The 21,641-nt window shown below is 40.7% G+C and overlaps 1 protein-coding gene across 1 annotated transcript in view; it reads right to left on the bottom strand.

The window, feature by feature from the left end:
• Window positions 1–11,261, bottom strand: part of LOC134356604 (dynein axonemal heavy chain 5-like) — a 197,532-nt gene extending 186,271 nt beyond the window's left edge. The window contains exons 1-5 of the mRNA XM_063067562.1: window positions 11,190–11,261; window positions 10,897–11,031; window positions 10,302–10,386; window positions 4,614–4,771; window positions 2,350–2,568 (exon numbers count right to left, since the gene is read on the bottom strand). Of these exons, the coding sequence (XP_062923632.1) occupies window positions 2,350–2,568; window positions 4,614–4,771; window positions 10,302–10,386; window positions 10,897–11,031; window positions 11,190–11,261 (669 nt within the window). The remainder of the gene's footprint in view (window positions 1–2,349; window positions 2,569–4,613; window positions 4,772–10,301; window positions 10,387–10,896; window positions 11,032–11,189) is intronic.
• Between the last annotated feature and the right edge of the window lie 10,380 nt (window positions 11,262–21,641).

The following is a 21,641-nucleotide window of genomic DNA, read 5'->3' as shown; positions in this document are numbered from 1 at the left end:
TAACGGCCCTAGTGCCCTTCCCTCGGACAACATCGGTAGCATGGAGAGGAGAGACTTGCAGCATGGGCAACTGCCGGTCTTCCATACAACCTTGCCCAGGCCTGCGCCCTGGAAACCTTCTAAGGTGCAAATCCATGGTCTCATGAGACTAACTGATGCCTATTATTTAAATGGTCAAATAGAAGAAACAGAGCATAATCAAGTGAGATATAAATACTTACTATTCAGACAAGGGTGAATGTAAATTTTAATCGACTAAATCATACGTATAATTATTTATAACATGGAGAAGTCATTCAACACAGGTATGAACCATTTATTGCTAAAGCCAGTTGCCCAGTGTTCCCATTCAAATATTTATCCACTGATATACAGTGCCTATAAGAAGTATTCATCCCTCTTGGAAGTTTTCATCATTTATTGTTTGACAACATTGAATCACAGTGGATTTAATTTGGCTTTTTTTGACACTGATGAAGAGAAAAAGAGTCTTTTGTGTCAAAGTGAAAACTGATATCTACAAAGTGATCTAAATTAACTACAAATATAAAACAAAAATAATTGATTGCAGAAGTGTCCACTCCTTTAATATGAGACAACAAGTCATCACTGGTGCAGCCAATTAGTTTTAGATGTCACATCTTTAGTTAAATGGAGATCACCAGGAGCAGTCAAGGTGTTTCAATTGATTATAGTAAAAATACGTATGTATCTGGAAGGTGCAACTGCTGGTGAGTCAGTATCTTGGCAAAAACTACACCATTAAGGCAAAAGAACACTCCAAGCAACTCCATTCAAAGGTTATTGAAAAGCGCAAATCAGGAGATGGACACAAGAAAATTTCCACATCACTGAATATCCCTTGGAATACAGTTAAGTCAATCATCAAGAATTGAAAAGAATATGGCACACCTGTAAATCAGCCTAGAGCAGGCCATCCTCAAAAACTGAGTGACCACGCAAGAAGGTAACTAAAGAGAGATGCCACCAAGACATTTACGACAACTCTGGAGGAGTTACAGACTTCCGGGGGGGGGGGGGGGGGGGAGTCTCGTACTCTCAGTTGCTTCACGCCACGGAAACCGGCATAAGCACCAGCCTGATGGGCCACAAGGCTCATGACAGACTTTAATCTTTAATCTCTGAACAGTTTTGTAAAGAAGAATGGGAAAAAATTGAAGTGTCCAGATGTGCAAAGCTGATAGAGAGCTATCCACACAGACTAAAGGCTATAATTACTGCCAAAGTTGCATCTACCAAATACTGACTTGAAGGGTGAGCAATTGTGTGTGCGTGTGTGTGTGTGTGTGTGTGTGTACGTGTGTTAACTCCTGGTGAAGTCGTCGGGGCGCTATCATGACAAGCTTTTTGCACCAAACGTTTTTTGTGTGCTCATCGTACGGCGTGTCTTGGGCATCTGAAACCTGGTGGAGCCCATCCCTCTCCAGGTTTTTTTTAACGAGGTCAAGTTGTTAGCTTGACACTCAACCCAGGCACAGATGGAGAGCATGCAAGGGAGCCGGCCGGATTTGAGCTCGGGACCTCTCGCCCCGAAATCCAGCGCTGATACCATGCCACCAGCTGGCAGTTGAGCAATTAGGCAATCAATTATTTTGTGTTTAATAATTATAATAAATTTAGACCAATTTGCAGAAATTTGCTTTCACTTTGACACGAAAGAGTCTTTTCTGTTGATCAGTGTCATAAAAGCCAAATAAAATCTACTGTGATTCAATGTTGTAAAACAATAAAACATGAAAACTTCCAAGGGAGAATGAATAGTTTTTATAGGTGCTGTTGACAATGATTGTAATCCCAACCATCTCCTGTAGAAAACCCATCCTCTTTCAAAGAAATTACTAACGAACTTCACACTCTCAATCCTCCATAGACGTCCACTCCAAACTGGCACTCTTCATACTCTCAAAATGCTGGAGGAACACAGCAGGTCAGGCAGCATTAATGGAGAGGAATAAACAGTCGACTTTTGGGCAGAGGCACTTCATCAAGATAGAATAAAGGGTCTTGGCCCAAACATCAAGTGTTTATTCCTGTCTTTAGATGCTTCTTGACCTGATGAGTTCCTCCAGCATTAGGGTATGTTGCTCTGGATTTCAGGCATCTGCAGAATCCTGTCTGCTAATGATTTCTTCATACTCTGTCCCCTAGATCTGTCTTCTGTTCCCATTTCCCCTCCCTCCGGAGAACATACCTTTCTATCTCTTTATTTCCTAATGTCCAGTTACAATGGAAATTGTACATGCATATTTGTAGGAATAGCAAATTGCTTTGTTAGTGTTATTGCTCTATTAATATGACAGCAGCATAAAGAAATTTAAGTAAACTTACCTCCTTGGCTAGATTGTGTTGTGCTGTAGAGAGGACACTGACAAACCCATCCAAGGAATTAAGAAATCCCTGTCTGACTGTTGTAGATTCAGGTTTGCTCAGCAGTCCCCATCCTTGGTTCATATTTTTCAGCATGGGTATAAATGCATCACCTAACAGATGTTCAACTGACTTCAGGAGCCCAAGCCCTTCAGCATCCAAAACATTAAAGCTTACTTCCTAAAAAAATAGAAAATGTTGCGAAGCAACAAAAAACCTTGAATTTTCACCAAAAGGCAACTTTTTTTGCCTCCTATATACAAACGTTAAAATTACAAATAGCATAGGCCATTCAGCCCTTCAGTTCTATTCCCCCAATCAATAAGATCGTGCCTGATCCGACCATTACTTCAGTTCTGCATTTCCTCTTACCCCAATCACCTCCCACCACATTTAATCAAGAATCTATCAACCACGCCATAAAATAATTAAAGACTTTGCATCTATTATTGTTCATGGAACATTCACGAGCATTTGAGAAAAATCACCTCATCTCTCTAGTTTAAATGGAAAAAAGGAAATTGCCTTTTAACCTCACGAGACAGCACAGGCCATCAACTTCTTGCTGTTGATGTTTCTGTAGCAGGCAATTTCTTTTTTACAAGGTCGAGTTGTTAGCTCAACGCTCAACCCAGCATGGATGGAAAGTGTGCCTGGGGAGCCAGCTGGGTTCGAACTCGGGAGCCTTCGCTCTCAAGTCCAGCGCTGTTGCCACTATGCCACCAGCCGGCAGTTTAAATGGGTGACCCCTTATTTTAAAACATTGCAATGTTATTGCAGGACCTCTCACAACAGGAGGCAATCTCTCCACATTCACCTCATTAAAACTCTTCAAGGAGAGAAGATCTCCAATCGCAAAGTATAAAAATAGTTTTAAGATGGAGAGAATGATATTCTAAGAGATGGTTACAAAAGTCTGTGTATACACACTGCAGAGAGAATGGAGCAAATAAAGAAAAATACAAATAGAATGATGGAGTAAGAGAAAAAACAAGAGAATGTAGGAAGTACAATAAACCAGCACCATGAGAAGAGAAACAAAAATTAAAAGGCTTTAAGTGATTGGGTGGTATTCTAAAATTAAAAGGATAAAAAGATAAAAAATCTTAACAGCATATAGTGGTATAACAGAGAATGAGATCCTTGTGTTTTAGTTTCAAACATTTGGAAATACCAAAGTTAAAATTATTTCTTGCAAATCTTAATAGTATACTTACTCACTGGGAAATTCATTGGTGCTGCTCCGACACCACTAGCACTGTAGAGAAAAGCTATACATGAACAAATATGATTTCTACTGTTTTCTCAGTGAAGGAATGATGCCAGCACAAGCAAGGCTGAGGACTTTTGGGTTTTTAGCATTTTCAAAATAGGTTCTTCGTGAGTCATTTTAAATAAGTTAAAGTGCAGAGAATGAAACTTAACAACAAATTAATCCATTGGTTACTGGCAGCAATTTCACTTTCAAACACAAAATTTGATTCTGAAACAATATTACGGAGGTTTATACACTACGTTAAAAGAGAGTATTGCCTTATATTTTATCTACTTTGCTTCTGTTTAAAATTGCTGAGACATATTTTCAGTGGCCCTGAACTCCAAATAATAATACTGAGATAGTCACACACCCAACACAGTCTAACCTTCAACACTGATATTATTATTGTTTACAAGAATACATTATTCCTAAAAAGCAGTACTTTAAAAGTCAAAAATTATTCATGGTAACCCACACCATGAATATCCTGGGGTCACCAAAGACCAAATACTTAACTAAACGATTTGGTTAGTAATAGGGATCAGGACCATATTATTCTGCAACAAGTGCCTGATCCCTTGACTCCCCCAACCTTTTCTACCTCTTGAAAGATACAAATTAGGAAGGTTATGGAACATTTTTACGAGGATAGAAAGGTACAACTCCAACAACACTCAAAAGGCAAGATCACAAGGAAACCAGCAGAATTCCTTTGACTAGCACTCCACTTCTTTGCCTAAATACCTCCTATTAGTAGCACACTGTGGCTACTTTCTGTGTGCATAGTAGATTTCTCAAGACTTTTAGTATTACCTGCCTACAATCTAAAAGAAGAAAGTCAGCATTTAGATAAAAACACCATCATCTCAAAGATTCCTCTAAATCACAAAACATCCAGATATATCATTGTTGCTGAAGCAAAAATGTGGTAATAACTGCAGCATTTGAATTTTTCAAAATAATTTACCCTGTATATGTTTTCATATGTGATGGCTCTGCTGGTACTTGCTCGAAGGAAAGCAATACAAATTCCAGTCAAACCAGCATGTTTCCCATCAGTAAGAAATAGCTTCTTCACTTTGCAACTTGTAAATCCTAACATGGGACCACATGGCTCGAGAGCAACTACATCATAACAGAAAATAATAATTGAAAACTTTGTCATAAATCCTCATTAAAATAAGGTTAATATGGGTGACTTGTACTTCATGGTTATTAGAATGCATAATGCAGTTATTTTGGTAAAATTCGCATATTGAATTAAATTACAAACTATTGTCAAGACATCAATAATTTGAACTAAAAGTTGAGTCATTGTTCAGAAGAAAACGGTTTTGTTTCTTTTTGCTATTACCACCTCATCAAAATCATTCTTTTTGAATCAAAACAGAAAATGCTGGAAACACCCAATAGGCCAGGCAGTATCTATGAAGCGGAGTTAATGCTTCAGGCAATGCCTTTCACCATCCGAGAAAAGTTGGAAGTGCAACAAGTTTTAAGTTGCAGAGAAAAAGTAAGAAATTTAAGATAAATGGTCAGGTCCATGATGGAGTGGAGACCAGGAGACGGAATGGTGCAGATAGTGGTGGTTCTTCTTGAGTAAAGGCATGTCTCAAGTATGAATAGGAGGAGATAAATGAAATCTGAAATAACAGAAAAATAGAAAATAAATCCTGGAAATATGAGAAAATAGACTAAAATGGTTCATTATTGGAAATCATTAAACTTGACTTGAGCCTGGAAGGCTGTCTTGCATCAAGTTGAGAGATGGGATGTTTTTCCTTGAGCTTTATTAGTGGGCAAAGTCAAAGAGATCAAAATGGAAAATTAAAGTGACAGGAAACTGGAAGCTCAGGTCAGCACTACAACTGAACAAAGGTGTTCCAGCAGGAAGTCATCCAATCTAGAGTTGTTTTGCTCAGTATAGGAGCCAACATACCAGATGCATTTCTTTGAGGGAAATAAATGCAATGACTTGAAAGAAGTAAATCTCTACATCATTTGAATTAGTAAAATGATTTATTATTGTCACATGTACCGGGGCACAGTGAAAAACTTGTCTTGTATACAGTTCAATTCATTACAGCATTGAATTGAGGTAGTACAAGGTAAAATGATAACAGCGCAAAATGAAGTGTTACAGCGAAAGTGCAAAGCAGGAAGACAATAAGGTGCAAGATCATGATGACATAGATTGTGATGTCAAGAGTCTACCTTATCAGTCCTGTTTAATAGTCTTATAACAGTGATATAGAAGCTATTCTTGAGCCTGTTGGTATGTGTTTGTGGATTTTTGTATCTTCAGTCCTATGGCTTTACTGCCATCCTTCAGCTGGTACCACCACTCCGACATTCAATCTTACTTGGTTTTCACTCCAATACAGACATTCCATTTTAATCTACCCACCCCACCCCCCATCCATCTTCTACTCTGTAAATACCAGTTTCCTTTCCAATTTTTTCTGGTTCTGATATAAGATAATGACATTGACACTAATTCTCCATCTGATGATGCTACCTGAACTGCTGCTTCTAGTATTGCTTGTTAAATTTACAGATTTCCTGTACATGCAGTTTTTCAAACTTTCTCCAAATCTTTCAACTTATCTTCATGACATGAAATATTCATCAGATCTTTAGTCGTCATGAAAAAGAAATGTGGAATAATTCTGATATTTGCAACTGAAATAGTTGCAGGTGGTCGATGGCAGTGAATGAGAATAGATTAGCAAACAGTCTGAAAGGGAACCCAAAAGCCTTTCATAATATACAAGTAGAGAAAGGGTACTCAAAGAATAGTGCTTGATTAAGAATCAAAGAAAAGAACTTCTTGCATGGTAGGGAACATCAATGACATACTAAATGAGTAATCTTCACTAAAATAAAGGACACTGCAAATCACATGGAAAATAAAAATGAAAAAAAAACATTAGTATATTTAGAAGGTTGGCAATGCTTACCTAGAAAGATCACTAATTCTGAATGGGATAATAGAGGTCATTCAGGGAAGGAAGTGTGATCATCTCAGAAGCTCTGGCCACAACCTTTCAATGTTTCTTTGAAATGGGAGGGATGCCAGAGGACATGTTCAGAACAAGGGGAAGTGATAAATCTGCTGACTACAGAATGGTTGAACAACAAAGGTGGTGTTCATACTTTGAAAGAATAATTGGGGACAAATATAATTGTCATAGAGTCATATGGTATGGAAACAAGCCCTTCAACCCAAATGGTCCATACTAACCAAGATGCCCCATTCAAACTATTCTCATTTGCTCTATAATCTTCTGAAGTATTAATAAATGTAAGCCAACATGGAATGCTCTATCCAAATTATATTTAGTTAAGATGAATGATTAGTTCAGTAATGGACAAAAATATTGATGATAGTGTGATTAAAAATAGGTATAAGGACTTCTGAAAGATACTTTTATAAACTATGTATGTAATAAACTTGTTTGATCTATTAAACCCCATGAGATTAAAATAGCAACAAGTGTATAACTGACACAAGTACAGATTGAGAGTAGTAGTAAGTGATCAGGAGAAAATGTGGAGTATGACGTGATATCTCTCCCCCAGTTGAACATAACTTGTAAATGCAATCTAGCCAATTCACAGACTAGTCAATCATTACTCAGCTTTTATTATTTTTTATTTATTTAGAGGTAAAGCAGGGAACAGACTTTTCCAGCCCAACGAGCCGCATCACCCAGAAACCCACCTATTTAACACTAGCCTAATCACAAGACATTTGACAATGACCAATTAACCTGCAAACCAGTGTGTCTTTGACTGTGCGAGGAAACCAGAGCACCCAGAGAAAAAACCCACACACTCAAGGGGAGAACGCACAAAGTCCATTATGGTGAAATCGAAAGTCATGAACTCCCACCATGCAAGGACTGCTTAACAAAACATGCACAGCGAGCCAACTACCAGGCTGGAATATGCAGAAGATGTTTGGAGAAGGATCCACAAGTGCTAAGCCCTGTTGGCAGAGGATAAAAGATGGAGAGAGAAGAGGAAGCTGAACAGTTGGTGGTGCACTGGATGGAAGGCCAGCCAGCACCCGATGCTGTCCTGGATCTACTGGCCTGTAAATGTCCAAAAAAATTTTCCCTCCCAAGATGTATGTGTGTTGCAAATGGCCTCAGGTGTACTGACACGTGTAGACTGGCAGATTGTGAGAACCAGGCATCCACCTCAGAGAGTGTGGAAAGTTCAGATGAAGATGTGGAAGACTTGGAAAATTATTATGATTATTAAGCATAATTAATCATAATTATGAAAATTATTATGATTATGATAAAGCTACCACTGGTGCAATGCTATCACATACTTTCTAACTCTAGAGATGTATACCTTACCAAAAATCACTATGAGCATTATTCCCCTCAGATGGTACCGACCAGCCCTACTGGCTCATGGACTATTACAGGCAGCGCTGGAATTGAACTCCAAACTCTGGAATGCACCGAGCTATAATAGCGTAGTGTTTAATGTTAAAAAGACTAAACTCTCCATTTCAAATAAATGGAAGACATTAGGGTTTTGTTTCTGCATTTCTTTGGCAGCCCTTTACCCAGTAAGGATTGCTGGATTATTCAGTGTGTAGTGCTGCAGACTATAGGGAGAATGCTAAGGTCATGGAGAGTAAAACATAGGTTCAGAAACATGCTCAAAACTGAATATCCCAACAAACTTCTGGATAACGTCCCATCTTAAGAATACTCATATTTTAAAGTTCTCATCATTGGTTTCAAAAGTCTTCTCAACCCTCTCTCCTTCCATAGCCTAGATTCTTCCCCATCTTTGTAACCTATACCCCTCCAATGGGATGAGAATGTAGGTGGCATGTCAGACAGGTTTCCAAATGATATTTAAGTTGTTGGTACAGTGGTCAGTGAAAAAGGTTATCTATATTATATTCTGAGAAGTGAAACCAGTCAATAGCATAGCCCTGGAGAGTGCTGTAGAACAGAAAGATCCATAAATTTTTGAGATTAGTCACACAGATAGGCAGGGTGATGAAAAAGGAGCTTGGCAAACCAGTCTTCATCAGCGAGAGCACTGCATACAAGAGATAGAGCATCATGTTACAACTGTACAAGACATTGGTGAGACAGCGCTTGGGTATTCGGGTGCAGTACTGGTTGCCTAGATATAGAAAGGACGCCATTAGGCTGGAAAGGATGCAGAAAGGTCTATTTTTTCTCAAAAGTGTCGGTAGCTGGGGGATCCTCTTATAGAACTTTATAAAATCATGAAGAACACAGATACAGTAAAGTGAATAGCCACAGTCTTTCTCCCAGAGAAGGGGAGTCTAAAATTCAAGACCACAGATTTAAGGTGAGAGGGGAAAGAAGAGAGACAAGGGGCAAGTTTATGGAATGAGTTGAAAAGGGAGTGGAAGACATAAGTATAGTTACAACATTTCAAAGATATTTAGACATGGGAAAGTGCAAAAGGCCGAACACAGGCAAATGGGACTAACTCTGGTAGGCACCTTGCTCAGCATGGACAAGTTGAGCCAAAGAGCCTGTTTCCATGCTATGTAACACTACTCTAATTCTAGTCTTTTGATTCAAGTATGCCCATCATCCTTTCACTGCCAAGATATTACGATGATGAATTCCATCCCTAATGCTCTCTATTTTTCTCTTCATTTTTGATGTTTCTTACTTCTCTTTGAACAAGCTTTTGACCATCTGTGGAGAGAGGGTGGTGCCTTTGATTAAGCTATCTTGCTTTACTGAGACAGCAAGAAGTATAGTCAAGAGTTCATTGAAGGGAAACTGGTTTCTGGTATGTGCTGAGCTGTGTCCACAAGAATCTGCAGTTTCTTGCAGTCACAGGCAGTGTAGTTGTCATACCAAGCCATTATGCATCCAGACAGGATGCTTTCTATGGTGCATTGATAAAAATTCGAAAGGGTCAACAAGTTCACGGTGAATTTCTTTAGCCTCCAAAGGAAGTAGAGGTGCTGCTGAGCTTTCTTGGCTGTGGTATCTATGTGGCTGCACCAGGACAGGCTAATAGTGATGCTCACTTCGAGGAACTTGAAGTTCTCAATTCGTTCAACTTCAGCACTGTTCAGATACACGGAATCATGGGCATTGCTCCCCTTCCTGAAGCCAATAATCATCTCTTTTGTTTTTCTGGCATTGAGGGAAAGGTTGTTGTCATGACACCAGTTTGAGGTTTCCACCTGCTTTAACAAGACCCTACTAGCCTGGTACTTAAGAAAAGTGAGTACTCTCCAGTGGATCTAACATCTACTATCATTAAGTATTTTGAGGGACTGGCTGTAGCAGGCATTTCTTCATTTAGAATGTTGTGAAATTTCAGAATTTTCTTCCAGAGTTAATAATTCAAAGTGCAACCGGATAGATGACACATGGGATAGAGGATTATCGGAACAGAAAGGTTCAACCTGCACACATGGAGGGCAAATTTTGAATTGGACTGGTCAGGTTACAAGGCTTGCTACTAACTACTTAAAATGTGTTAAGAATAAGAAACTAGGAACTGAGAATACTGTTTGATCATCTTATAAAATAATGATTATAATTAAGACCATTGTTATTCAGTTATTTCAGTCATCTGTAGATACAAGATTGAAATATACACAGCAAGCTAAATTAAGTACAACCTGGTTGTGGATTATCCACTTCTTGGTAGAAGAACAAAAGACTTTGTCTGCCATCAACAATGAAAAAATTATCAATCTGTTCCAGCTGGAAAAGAATATTAATTTTATCATTATCATTATTTTTGGAATTAATGATACACCACTAGATGCTTTAACAGATACTTCATAAGAAGCTACAAGAATCTCATATCATATCTGTAAGTTCTAAGATAGAGAGCAAAATCTGACTTCGGTTTTGGAATAAAGTTAAATCAGAGTGAAATACTTCAGTTTGTTCAAATTCATCAAAATATTCCATTGTCAATATTTTCAAAATTCATTTGCTCATAATTTAACAGCTCAGCTTAGTCCAAAAGTGTTGAAGCTAATGTTATGAGTGTCAGATTGTGGCTTGGATCACTTGTGGCATTGTCCTACTTGTTGACCAACTTATACATCATGATCTGCCAGTAATAAGTTAGATTTCATTGGCTTTTTATCTTAATATAGTGCTTCTGCCAAATGCCTGCTATTCTGCAGCATAATTACCTTACATAATTTTATAACATAAATCTGTCTAAATAGGATTTGCGAAGAGAAGATGAGCTGTACTTACTTGAGCTCCTTCCAATATTGCATCCTCAATATCAGACCTCTCCAGAGGGACACAGGTTGACACCACATCAAAAATATATTCATGTCTGGGGTCCAGTTGCAGCTGCTTAGCTTCATGGTCCTCTCTTAGTTTGTGCTGTAATACAATATAAAACAAGAGGCACGCTTGCCGCACACTATTGTGCTGGAAATATAGGTTATCGCCCTTGTTACCATAGAGAAATCTCTCAGCTGGGGACAGCCCTGCACCTAAACCAAAGGAAGGGGTAGAAAGAAGCTTGCTCTGGCAATTACTCTGCCCGTATCTGCAAGAAACTGCAGACAGCTATTGACACGGCCCATCACATCATACCAGTTCTCCTCCATGGACCCTGTCTTTACTTCTCACTGCCTCAGTAAAGCAGCCAGCAAAATCAAAGACCCTACTCATCCTAATCATTCTCTCTTCTCCCCTATCGCCATCAGGCAGAAGATACAAAGCCTTGAAGCACATACCATCAGGCTCAAGAACAGCTTCTATCCCACTGTTATAAGACTATTGAATGGTGTCTTAACAAAATGGACTCTTGACCTCCCATTCTACTTTGTTACGACCTTGCTGCTACGTTTACCTGCACTGCATTTTGCCTGTAGCTGTTACACTTTATTCTGCATTTCATTACTGTTTTACTTTGTACTGCCTTAATGCACCGAGTAATGAATGAACAGAATGCAAGACAAGCTTTCCACTATTAAAGCCGATTAAAACATCAAGGAAAATTGAGACATCAAGGCGATTGCGGAAGGCAAGCAAGAATTCAGCACCAACTGCTTTCCTCTGATTGCTGGCGAGAAGGATTCTGTAAGCGGCCTATAGCTGTGTGGCTCACTGTGGCAGGTGAGTAGGCCTCTGCCTCATGTGGTGACCTTTGCTTTAGATGATTGTCGGTGATATCAGAGGATGGTATCATGGCTCTGCGGTTACAGATTGCCGTTCCTTTTCTGATTTGTTGTGTGAGGTGAGGTTGTTTGGGGGTTGATGTTCTGTTGCATTCTGTTAGTTATTTTTGTGTGGGGAGGGGTTATTTGGGGAAGGTTGAAGTTCTTGTTCTGTTCTGTGTGAAGGGAGGGGTTTTGGGGGTTGATGATTGGGAGGCCATTCTTTTTTGTGCAGGGGGTAGGTTTGATGTCTCTCTCTGAACAACTTTCATGTTCTTTCTTTGATTCGTGGTTATCTGGAGGACAAATTTCAGAGTTGTATATGGATACATGCTTTGATGATAAATGAACCTTTGAATCTTTTGAACTTTGTATCTTGGTACACATGACAATAATAAACCAGTTCCAATCTAAGAGGATGTACTGGGGAGAATGTAAGATCCAAGCAGCCTGTCAGCACATAGAGCATATACCACTGGTCAGGTCAGGCAGCACTTGTGGAGAAAGACCCAAGAGACTTGGTCAGAACTGATGAGGATTAAAGTTTGTCACTTACAAACACAACAGATTTATTAAGCAGGTTACATCCAACAAAAGGAAGAAACAATTACAAAAATGAGAGTCATAATCTATCCATTAAAACGTCAGAGACCCATACTCCAAATAATTGGGGCCTCCTTTGTCATGGTCCGGTCTGTGAAGTCCGCTTTCCGGTTCATGGTCCAGTCCATGGACTCAGGACTCCAGGTCTTCCAGCTGTCCCTTGTTTTGGTTGGGTTAATCATAGGCAACTGATTCCCATCTTGGGGCTTGGAATATAAGTGCCCTTGGGGTCGAGTGTGGGTTTCTGGTTTGTCTTGTCAAGATTCCCTGGGAGCAATCTGCCGGTGGAAGGCTACAGCGGCCACTTGCCATTTTAGGCCGCGTTGGGGAACCATCCCCTCATGGAGCCTTGCTGTCGGTAGTCGGAACTGTCTTTGCGGTATGGATTCAGCCGTTTCCCGGGCCAGCCCATCAGCCACTCCAAGCTAGGTAGGTATCCGGCTGTTTCCGTAGCCAGCCAAGGTCGCTGGCCATAACTGCGACTCAGAGCAACCCTGATGCAGAGATGGAACTGTCTGTCATTCTTCAGTGTTTGTCTCTTCTTGTCCTTGCCTCCGTGGGGTAAGTCAGGCCGTTCTGCCGTTGCCCTGCGAGGGGATCTGTCTTGTCTTGTTCTCGCCTCTGTGGGGTAAGTCAGGCCGTTCTGCCATTGCCCTGCGAGGGGATCTGTCTTGTCTTGTTCTCGCCTCTGTGGGGTAAGTCAGGCCATTCTGCCATTGCCCTGCGAGGGGATCTGTCTTGTCTTGTCCTCACCTCCGTGGGGTAAGTCAGGCCGTTCTGCCATTGCCCTGTGGGGGGACCTGTCTTGTTTTGTCTTGTCTTTGCCTCTGTTGGGTAAGTCCGGCCGTTCTGCCATTACCCGATGGATGGACCTGCCCCACCTTGGTGTGAAGATTAAGTTGAGTCCCAGCTTGTCTAAGTACAAGTCCCAGCTCTTTGTTCATGCACTGTCCTGTCTCATGTTGGTGTCATGTTAAAGAAGACTCCCAGCTTTTTGAAGGATAAGTCCCGGCTCCATGTTGATGTACAGTTCCCAGTCTGTCTCCAAGCTCAAGCCTCAAGACCCCAGCCTGTCTCCGAGCTCAAGCCTCAAGACCCCAGCCTATCTCCGAGCTCAAGCCTCTAAGACCCCAGACTGTCTCCAAGCTCAAGCCTCAAGACCCCAGCCTGTCTCCGAGCTCAAGCCTCAAGACCCCAGCCTGTCTCCGAGCTCAAGCCTCAAGACCCCAGACTGTCTCCAGGCTCAAGCCTCAAGACCTCAGCCTGTCTCCAAGCTCAAGCCTCTAGACCCCAGCCTCTAGCCTCAAGACCAAGACCCCAGCCTGCAGCCCCGAGCCTCTAGACCCCAGCGACGTCTTGTCCTGTAGTCACGTCATGTCCTTGCCTGGTTCTGGGGCCTGAGCCCGAGGCAAGACCCAGGTTCTGGGTCCTTGTCCAGTCTCTGGCTTGGAGCCCAAGCCCAGGTTCCTAGTGCATAGTTCCTTGTCCAGGTTCCTTGTCTTGTCCATGTCCTAGCCCAAGTCTGCGTTTTTGTCCCTGCTCCTGGTCTGTATCCTGTCACATCCCTACTCTAGTCAAGTCCTGTTCCTTGTACTTCAGTGTCTGTGTCTTGCACTTGGGTCCGTTCCCAATGCCCCCATTATGACAACCTTTCTTCTTGTTCTGTCCTGTTAACTGTAGTTCCTCATGCCAGACTTGTTCTTTTTTTGTTTTTCTTCCTTTTTTTCTTCTCTCTCTCTCCCTCCCCTCTCCCTCCTCCTCCCTCCCTCCCTCTCTCTCTCTCTCTCTCACTCCCTTTTGGTAAAGTTTTTCCCTCTCTAATTTTACATTGCAACTAAATTTCTTGAGGCTTCCTCTCAGTTTGATGAAACAATTTACAATTTATTATTACCCCTCTGAGGTTTTGAAAGTATATAGAACAAATGCTGATGGTTTCCCACAGTTTCTATTTTTGATTTTAAATGATATCAAAATACTATGACACATCAGAAACATTTTAAAATAATCATAAATTTAAAACATTTTACCATTTGCCTGGGATAACTCTTACAATAAAGAGTAGCAGAATCAAATCAAAAGCAGAGTTCAATTATTAATATAATTACTGCAACGTATTTGACTTCTAGATGATTTTAATTGTAGCTCTTTATATTAGACATGTTTGCAAATTTAATTACTTGTGTATTCATCATAAAACATTTATATAGATTGAGTAATTATTGTTTTATTTTAGATGAATTCTTGTGTACTTCTGTTCCCTGGTCACTGACTTTTGCAATTATTTATTGCTTTGTTATTTATCTCCCTTATTTCGCCTTTTAAGCTCTATTTTCTCATATATTCTCATTTCCTCCAAGCTTTTCCAGGTTTCCCTCATTCCTATCAGCAGGTTTTCCTGCTGTTACCTGATCTCCCTGCTCCTCCCATTTCCCCACTTTTACCAAATCCTACAATTTTCCAGCTCCCAGATGGTTACCTGCTTCTCCTTTGTTGCCATCAGGTATGCAAGAAACGGATGACACGCTGTTTCAGCAGGAAGTCGCAGATCCTTATAAATATTGGGAGGAGCTCCACACAAAACCAAGATTATGACAGAACTAGTGTATTGCTGAGGTCTTTGCAGTCCTTTCCAATTGACATCATCTTCATTTCAGAATAATAATTCTCATTTTAATGCACATTACTTTTTGTATCAAACAGCGTGCATGGATCTGGAAACCTCAGCTATTTGGGTCTTCTGAACTTGGTTCAGTTTTCCCCTTCATTAAAATTTAGTGCCAGTATACATTATCAAAGTAATTCAACGCAAAAGAGCCAGTCATGTGACCCACAGCAACTAAGTCATCTGAGAAGCTGCCATTGAATTTGGTCTGCAAAAACACAGAAGTCTATGTATTGTGGTACTTACAATGAAAATACTCATACAACAGAACTGTTTGAATTATCATCCATAGACATAAGGAATATACTTTAAATTATAAGCCTATTAAGAAAAATTAGTTAGATCAAAATAGGCTTTCTTTTCATTGAATACAAAATGAATAAGCCTTAAGCTCTGCATAAATAGCAACAGAGAAACATATAATTAATTCATAGACCACTCAGAGGCGAAGAAAGCTAGGTTCTGTTTCCAGCTGTTGTTTAAAATGGCTATTTCTTTTGCTAGTAACTTCATCATTTTATATTAAAAATTTGTATCAATTTGACCAGCAAAGGACTATCTTAAACACAGAGATAATGCAAACGTTGGAAATCCTGAGCAATACACATAAAATGCTGGAGAAACTCAGTAAGATAGGCAGCATCTATGGAATAAACAGTCGATGTTTTGGGCCAAGGCCCTTCATCAGTTCTGGAAAAGAAGGAGCAGAGTAAGAAGGTGGGGGGGAGAAGAAGTGTTAGCTGGCAGGAGAAAGGTGAAAGCATATGAGGAGGAAGGCGGGTGGGTGGGGAAGGGGGATGAAATATTAAGTTGGGAGTGATGTGGAAGAGATAAAGGGCAGAAGAAGAAGGAAACTGATAGGAGAGAACAGTGAACCCGAGATGAAAGGAAAAGAGGAGGGGTGCCAGAGGGAGGTGATGGGAAGAGAAGTGGTGAGAGGGGAACTAGACTGGGGAATGGAAAATGGGAGAAGAGGGAGGGAGAAGAAATTACCATAAGTTAGAGAAATCAATGTTCATTCCATCAGGCTGGATGGAAGCTACCAAGATGGAATTTGAGGCATTGCTCCTCCAACCTGAGTGCGGCCTCATCAAGCAATAGAGAAAGCATATTGACTTGACATGTCAGAATGGGAACGGGAAGTCAAAATGAAGTGTGTGGCCACTGGGAAATCCCACCTTTTGCAGCAGGGTGGGAAAAGGTTCTTGACAAAGCAGTTCCCCACTCTACGTCAACTCCCACTGATGTAGAGAAGGCCACACCGGGAAAACAGGATACAGCAGATGACCTTGATAGAAGGAATGTCTTTAAACAGCCATGCACAGACTCTTGCTTTGACTTGGTGCAGACCATTTAACATGATTTCACAATAAAATCTGCTGCATAGAATTCTCTCAAATAAATAAGCCTTATGGCTAGAAACTTGTAACTACTTCTCCATATGATAGCTCTCTATGAGGCATTGCCTCCGTCCATCTTAAATCATTTATCCAGGTTTATATTCATCCCTATCACACTAACTTTAAGCTTGAAACAATGTGGAAATGACAACATCTTCATATGGAATCTGTGTGGAGCACCTGGACAACTGTGAAACATACATCAGGCTACTGCTTATCAATTACAGTTCAGCATTCAGCAATATCATCCCTTGAACTAAGCACCAAACTTCAAAACCTGGGCCTCTGTACCTCCTTCTGCCAAATTTATCGGGAGACCACAGTCAGTGCAAATCAATAATAACATCTCTTTCTCATTGACAATCAACATAAGTGTGCTTCAAGATCCAAGATTCAATATTGCTTAATTGCTTGTGTCATTTCCAGTACACAAGTGTAACAGAAAACAAAATAACTGTTACTCTGGATCCGATGCAGTATATAAAAACACACTAAGATAAAGAACACAATAATAAAAAGACACAATAAAATATAAATACATAAGGCACCTTATATACTCACCAACTGCATCTACGTGTGGTATGGCAATTGTCCCATATCAGATCACAAAGCACTCCAGCGTGTAGTGAAAACTGCTCAGCAGATTATCGGCACCCAATTGCCCACCATTGATAACATCTACTATAAACGCTGCCTGGGCAGGGTGAAAAGCATTATCAAGGATGCATCCCACCCTAACCATGGCCTTTACACTCTCCTCCCATCCGGAAGGTGCTACAGGAGCCTCGGCTCCCGCATCAGCAGGCACAGGAAGAGCTTCTTCCCTGAGGCTGTAACCCTGCTGAACCTCACATCACAGCGCTAAGCAGTATTGCACCCAGATTGTACTGTCTCAGTACTTTTATATTTGTGTGCTGTAGCACTTACTTTTTATTCGCAGTTATTTTGTAAATAACACTTCTTTGCATTTCTGGTCAGATGCTAACTGCATTTCATTGGCTTTGTATCTGTACTCGACACAATGACAATAAAGTTGAATCTAATCTAATCTACATAGATTGATTATATAAACATAATATGATACTAGGTGCAGGACTGTCTGTACATAACTGACAGGAAATGATAAAGTAGTGGTGGTGGGGGTGTGCAGGGGTGTGTTAGTGGGTGGAGGTTTTGATCAGCCTTACTGCTTGGGAAAAGTAACTGTTCTTGGTGGTCCTGGCATGGATGCTATGTAGCCTCCTCCCTGATGGGAATGGGGCAAACAGTCCATGAGCAGGGCGAGTGGGATCCTTCATGATATTGTGGCCTTTGTCTGGCACTTTTCTGTACATATGTCCTGATGACAGGTAAGCTGGGGCCGGTGATGCGCTGAACAGTTCTGACTACCCGTTGTGAAGTTTTCCTGTCTGCAGCAGTGCAGCTTCTGTACCATGCAGTGATGCAGCATATTAGGATGATCTCTACTGCACATCTATAGAAGGTCGTGACTATTATTGTGCATAGTCCAGCTCTCTTCAGCTTTCTCAGAAAGGCATTGGTGAGTTTTGCTGATTGAGTGGGATGCCAAAGATGCATGCACAGTCCACTGTTATACTCTCCCTACACTTATGACTGTGAGGCTATGCACAGTTCAAATACTGTCAATAAATTCGCAATAAGTACACTGTTGTTGGCTGAATCTCACATGGAGGCAAGGAAGCAAACACTGGAGAGATAGATCAGCTGGTTGAGAGGTGATGCACTCAATGTCAGCAAGACGAACAAATTTATTGTGGACATGGAAGGGAAAGTCAGAAGAACACACACCAATCCACATTGAAGGATCAGTGGTACAGAGTGTGAGCAGCTTTAAATTCCTGGCATCAATACCTCAGACCCTACATGTTGATGCAATCACCAAGCCTCCTCCTTTACTCTCTGTATACCCATAACTGTGTCACCACCCACAGCTCCAATCTGCTAATAAATTTGCTGATGATACTACTACACTAATTGGCCTAATCTCAAATAATAACAAGGCTGCCTGCAGGGAAGAAGTCATTACCCTGATACAGTGGTGACCAGGACGTTAATGACCGGAACCGAAACACAATAGTCCAGGATGCAAATACCCTAGTACTGTCAAGAGGTGACAGGACAATTGCAACCTAGACAACTGTGTCCCAGTCAAATGCGTCCCTGTCATTGGCGTCCCTGGACATTTGCATCTGGTTTTTTTGCATCCTGGACATTTGTGTCCCAATATATGTATATCTCATATTAAATTTGTGTCCAAATATATGTATATTTCATAAAAGATATAATTTTACATATTCATGTAATTTTTTATCAAAAAGTTTTATTAATTAAAAAAGACATTGTGGCCTGCATTTTATTGATTAAAAAAATTAAGTTATAACTCCAAACATTTCTGCCATTGAAAATTCATCATGTTGTGACAAAGTTGTTCCAATGAGATGTCTTGTTGGTTCTTGTGAGGATATTGCAGTTTCTTTCAACTCTAAAATCGATTCTTTTGCTCTAATTGCAGCAGCAGAAGAACCATGGTTATGCTCATTAATTCATTTTGTTATTACATCGCTCTCGGTATGAACTCTTGCTTTGCAGGATTGTACCACACACCCCCAGTAAGTTTTCATGCCCGCAGCATTTTTCTTATGATAGTGATAGATATAATTTCTGTCATCAACGAGTATGTTTCCACCTTTGCTTGATCTCAAGAACTGTGACGTAGCTTAGTTTCTGAAAAAAAAAGTAAATTTAAAGCCAAATTGTAATAGGAAACATGTGGGGGTTTGTTTATAAGTAGCTCAGTCGCAAACGAGGCACCTCTCATTTGCCTATAGTTACCCTCATTGATTAGACGGTTGCTTTTTGAGCTGAGATAAGAGGCTTAACATATATAACACAGGGTTTGTTACCCAGTAATAGTTACATAGTTACTAGGATGCAAATGTTTAGGGACGCCAATGACCAGGACACAATCGTCCAGGATGCAAATATCCTAGTACCATGTCAGGAAAACAACCTCTCCCTCAATGTCACAAAAAAAAGAGCTGGTTGTGGTCTACAGGAAAAATGGAGACAGGCTAACCCCTATTGGCATCAATGGATCTGGGGTTGAGAGGGTGAACAGCTTTAAATTCCTCAACATACACATCACTGAGGATCTCAAGTGGTCCGTGTGGTGAAAAAAGCACAACAGCGCCTCTTTCACCTCAGACGGTTGAAGAAGTTTGGTATGGGCCCCCAAATCCTGAGAACTTTTTACAGGGGCAAAGTTGAGAGCATCCTGACTGGCTGCATCACTGCCTGGTATGGGAACTGTACTTCCCTCAATCGCAGGACTCTGCAGAGAGTGGTGTGAACAGCCCAGTGCATCTGTAGATATGAACTTCCCACTATTCAGGATAGTTACAAAGCCAGATGTGTAAAAAGGATCCAAAGGATCATTGGGGACCTGAGTCACCCCGACCAGAAACTGTTCCAGCTGCTACCATCTGGGAAACGGTAACACAGCATAAAAGCTAGGACCAACAGGCTCCGGGACAGCCTCTTCCACCAGGCCATCAGACTGATTAACACTGATACAACTGTAAGTAAAGGCATCCGTTAGTCTTGCGAGACCATGGATCTGCGCCTGGAAAGTCTTCAGTCTCCAGGGTTGTAAGGAAGACCAGCAGTTGCCCATGCTGCAAGTCTCCCCTCTCCACGACACCAATGTTGTCCAAGGGAAGGGCATTAGGACCCATACAGCTTGGCACCAGAGTCATCGCAGAGCAATGTGTGATTAAGTGTCTTGCTCAAGGACACAACACGTTCCCTCGGCAGGGGCTCAAACTCACGACCTTCAGGTCGCTAGTCCAATGCCTTAACCACTTGGCCACGTGACCACACGATACAATTGTATTTCTATGTTATATTGATTGCCCTGTTGTACATACCATTTATTACAAATTACTATAAATTGCACATTGCACATTTAAACAGAGCTGTAATGATAAGATTCTATTCCTCATGTATATGAAGGATGTAAATAATAAAGTCAATTCAACTCATTTCAAGTAGGCACTCCAGTGGCTGAACTTTATGAGTTGGAGAAGATTTGGTATGTCACCAAATAAACTTACTGTATCAAATTGCTATAGATGTACAACGGAGTGCATGCTGACCAGTTGCATCACAGCCAAGTGTGGAGACACCAAATCACAGGATCACAAGAGGATGTAAAGAGTTATAACCTCAGCCAGTTTCATCATGGGCACAACCCTCCCCACTTCAAGGTCATTTTCAAGAAGGTAGTGTCAATCACTAAGAACCCTCAGCATCAGTGACATGCCCCTTTCTCATTACTACCATCAGGGAGGAGATACAGGAGCTTGAAAACCCATACTCAATGATTCAGAAACTGCTTTTTCTTATCAAATTTCTGAATGGCCTATGTACACTACCTCATTATTTATGCAATTTATAGGCTTTGCACTGTACTGCTGCTGTAAAACAACAAATTTAAAATCATACAAGTCAGTAATAACAAATTTTATTCTGATAGCAAGAACAGGGTTGAAAGGAAAATCAGGTTTGGCAAGAGATAGGAACAGATATCAGAGTCTGGATAAAGTGGTTTATAGAGGTAGAAGATTGGCAGTAATTTATATATCACAGAAGTTTCAGAAATGTTTCTGAATATTGCAACCATTTCAGATGAAAATTGCTGCTCAGACTTGACTCACTAACAGCCTTGTAGAACTTGTATTATCAAGTGGCCATGTGCACACATTTTAGAAATGTGGAAGGGTTTCCATCTGCACCACTCAATAGGACAAGTAAACTCTTGGGAGAAAATATTTTCTTTCATTCCCCAAGGTTTTTGCCTCTACAATCTAATGTAAAAGTTCATTCCATACGTGAATAATTTTTTCCCTATGAAGTAGTTTCTCCTACCATTTTCCCTAAAATGTCTTATAATTACTGCTGACAAAACATCTTCCCGCATTTAAGTTACTGATTCATCCTCGGCCATTTTAAAACTTTATATTATTAAACTTTCACATCTTCATGATGACACTGTGCTCCTTGCAGCCACTGAAGGACCCTGTGCTGCAGGAGTTACTGGTGATGTAGTTGTCGTCATCAGACTTTAATTTAGAAGTCTGGACT

This window comes from Mobula hypostoma, chromosome 14 (genome assembly GCF_963921235.1).
Source record: "Mobula hypostoma chromosome 14, sMobHyp1.1, whole genome shotgun sequence".
NCBI classification, from domain to species: domain Eukaryota; kingdom Metazoa; phylum Chordata; class Chondrichthyes; order Myliobatiformes; family Myliobatidae; genus Mobula; species Mobula hypostoma.
The sequence above is the reverse complement of the archived record's forward strand: the minus strand, read 5'-3'. Positions and strand labels throughout refer to the sequence as shown.